The sequence below is a fragment of the Notolepis coatsorum genome, assembly GCF_963971535.1.
Source record: "Notolepis coatsorum genome assembly, chromosome: 17".
Taxonomy (NCBI): Eukaryota; Metazoa; Chordata; class Actinopteri; order Aulopiformes; family Paralepididae; genus Notolepis; species Notolepis coatsorum.
In genome coordinates this window covers 8,976,048-8,978,724 of record NC_140181.1, presented here as the reverse complement: position 1 = coordinate 8,978,724, position 2,677 = coordinate 8,976,048, and the positions used below count along the sequence as shown (strand labels likewise).

Below are 2,677 nucleotides of genomic sequence, written 5' to 3'. Positions count from 1 at the left end.
GCTCCCGTGCTGTGCTCTGTAGTAACGCCAGCGGCCAACCCACACGGAGAGTGACTGACAAGGGGCACTGGTTCCGCCTCATTAAAACAAACGCGCAAATAGCAATTAATCGCGCCCGTCAAAATCATTGCATTCATTTTAATTATCGCAGCAATTAATCGATTTATTGCTTATCGCGGCAGGCCTACTTATATGTGAAAAATAAAACAAAACTTGAAACTTGAACGAAGGTTATCCTATAACCCTAGTTGTATAGTCAGTGCTCTGCTCTATTGGAACTGTCCCTAAGCAAAGAAAAGCAATGTCCACAGCCGCTCCAGTGCAAAACAAAGATATCCGAATGGTTTATTTGCGAAGTCTTTCTTTACAGAAGTGGTCCTAAATCTACTTTCCTAAATATTCCTGTCACTACTACAAATACTACTACAAGATACAAGTACTACTACAAGGTAAGAAAACTGTATTTTCCCAGTCTCCAAAATCACAGCCGACTCGACACATGAAAATTCCTTCGTAATGTGAAAGCCGTAAATCCACTTGCTGGCTCCTGGCTTCAGTCCATTGTGACATTATGACATCCCACAAACGTTCTAGAATGTTCTATTATGACATCATACTGTGCCATAACAAATGTTCTTGAATGTTCTATTATGACATCATACTGTGACATCACAAATGTTCTAGAATGTTCTATTATGACATCATACTGTGACATCACAAATGTTCTAGAATGTTCTATTATGACATCATACTGTGACATCACAAATGTTCTAGAATGTTCTATTATGACATCATACTGTGACATCACAACGGAACATGTTTGAGTTCCATTTTAATAATATAAATAATATGTATGGTAAGGCTGTCCCCGAAGCCTGTTCTAGAATGCTCTATTATGACAAGTACGACGGTTTGTTTGTTTGTTTGTTTATTTACACATATAAAAACAATTACATATATAATACAATATAATCCACAAGGGATGTGTAGGAGAATTGCCTAAAAACCCTCAAGGGGCTTGCATGTGGCATTCACCAGGAAGCAAAATTACATTGTATCAAGATAAAATATAAAATCCCCCCCCCCCCCCCCCCCCCCCCCCCCCCCCCAAACAAACAAACACACACAAGCAGGCCTACATAGACACCGAAGCAGGCACCCATGCCATACGATTTCTGGTATAGAGAAAACAATTAATGACAGTAAGAATATATAATAAAACGAAAATACAATAACAAAATACAACAAGCCAAGTACGACGGTTCAATGACTTTATCTAAATCCAATCAATATTAAACATTCATATAATACAATAACCTAAATAATATATATAGTTTTAGGCGGTGGGAGGGTCGCTGCAGCGTCTAAGCCATTTTAGAGAAGTCCTTGTACGCAATCCCGCCAACCGTCTTCCCCTTCATCCGACCAGAGTCCAGCGTGAGCGTGGCGCTGAACGTCCTCTCGTCGATCTCCTCCAGCAGGGCCTCCGCGTCTCGGTACCGGCCGTTCAGAACGAGGACCCGCTTGCCCGGAGCGGGGATGACGGTCTCCAGGTGACTCTGGTCCAGTACCAGTTTGTCCCCAGAGTCCATCAGCCTCACCACGGCCGTGTATTTGACCCTCACTTCCCTGATGACGGCCTTCTTCCTGTGGTACGTCTCTCCCAGGTGCTTAGTGGTGATTTTGACCACAATGCCGGGCTGCATCCAGCAGTCTGTCCTGAACGACTTCTTCTCCTTCTCCACCATCTCCACGATCTCGTCCAGGGCAGACTTCTTCTTCCTCTTCGCCTTGGCGTCCGAGGAGCCGGAGGGCACGTGTTTCCTCTTGGCCCTCAGGCCACCGAGTCCCAGCGTGGTGCTCGCTTTGAACTTCAACTCGATGAACTTGGCGCTGCTGCGCTCCTCGTCGTCCAGGTGTCCATGTTTCTTCTTCTTCTCCTGCTCCTCCTGGCGGCATATCGTCTCCGGGGCGCGGTCGATGTACTGGACGTACCAGCCTTTCGGGGTCTCGTCCACTTTACACAAGCCTTCTTTCCCCAGCCACTTGGTGAAGTCTGTGAGCGTCTCCCACCGGGTGAAGTTCATGTGGACGTGCTTCCTGTCGCTGATGTACTCGTTGTAGACTATGGTGTTGTGCACCCGCTTGGTCCAAAAGCGTCTTATGATCAGCGCCACAAAAGCACTTTTGAACTCCTTTGAGAAATAGTCCATGAACTGGCGCGGGTCTTCTGATGCCAGCAACAGCCACCTCTGGTGGGACTCTGCCATGCAGTGGCGGTCGAAGCCATTCTCATCTCGACATTGTTTTTGACACATCTGACAGTACCACTGCAACTTTTGAAGACCTTTGGATTTGATCCTGTTGGCTATCGCCTTAGGACTGAGAGAATCCGCTTCCTCCATTCAGTATTCAAGTAGAACAGCTAGCTAGCCGTTGTGGACACTCACCTTTCCACAGCAAAACGGTAGGCAAGGCACCTTGGTTGAGAAATGCAGGCTTCAGTCTATGTGTTGTTTAGTTCAGTCCTGTCTCAAGATGCACAATGAGAACTTCTACCTCTTCTTCTTCTTCTTCTTATTTGAATTTCCGGCAGAGTAGACGCATCGAGGCGTATTACTGCCCTCCTCTTGAGAGAATTGTTGAATATATATAGAACACAAATGTTCTAGAATGT

The 2,677-nt window shown here is 45.7% G+C and overlaps 1 protein-coding gene across 1 annotated transcript; it reads right to left on the bottom strand.

The window, feature by feature from the left end:
* Positions 1-1,364: 1,364 nt before the first annotated feature.
* On the bottom strand, positions 1,365-2,405 carry LOC311243913 (DNA/RNA-binding protein KIN17-like; the record flags this gene model as incomplete). The annotated part of the gene is made up of 1 exon (XM_084333295.1): positions 1,365-2,405. One exon carries the CDS (start codon positions 2,403-2,405, stop codon positions 1,365-1,367), a length of 1,041 nt encoding a protein of 346 aa, XP_084189421.1.
* Between the last annotated feature and the right edge of the window lie 272 nt (positions 2,406-2,677).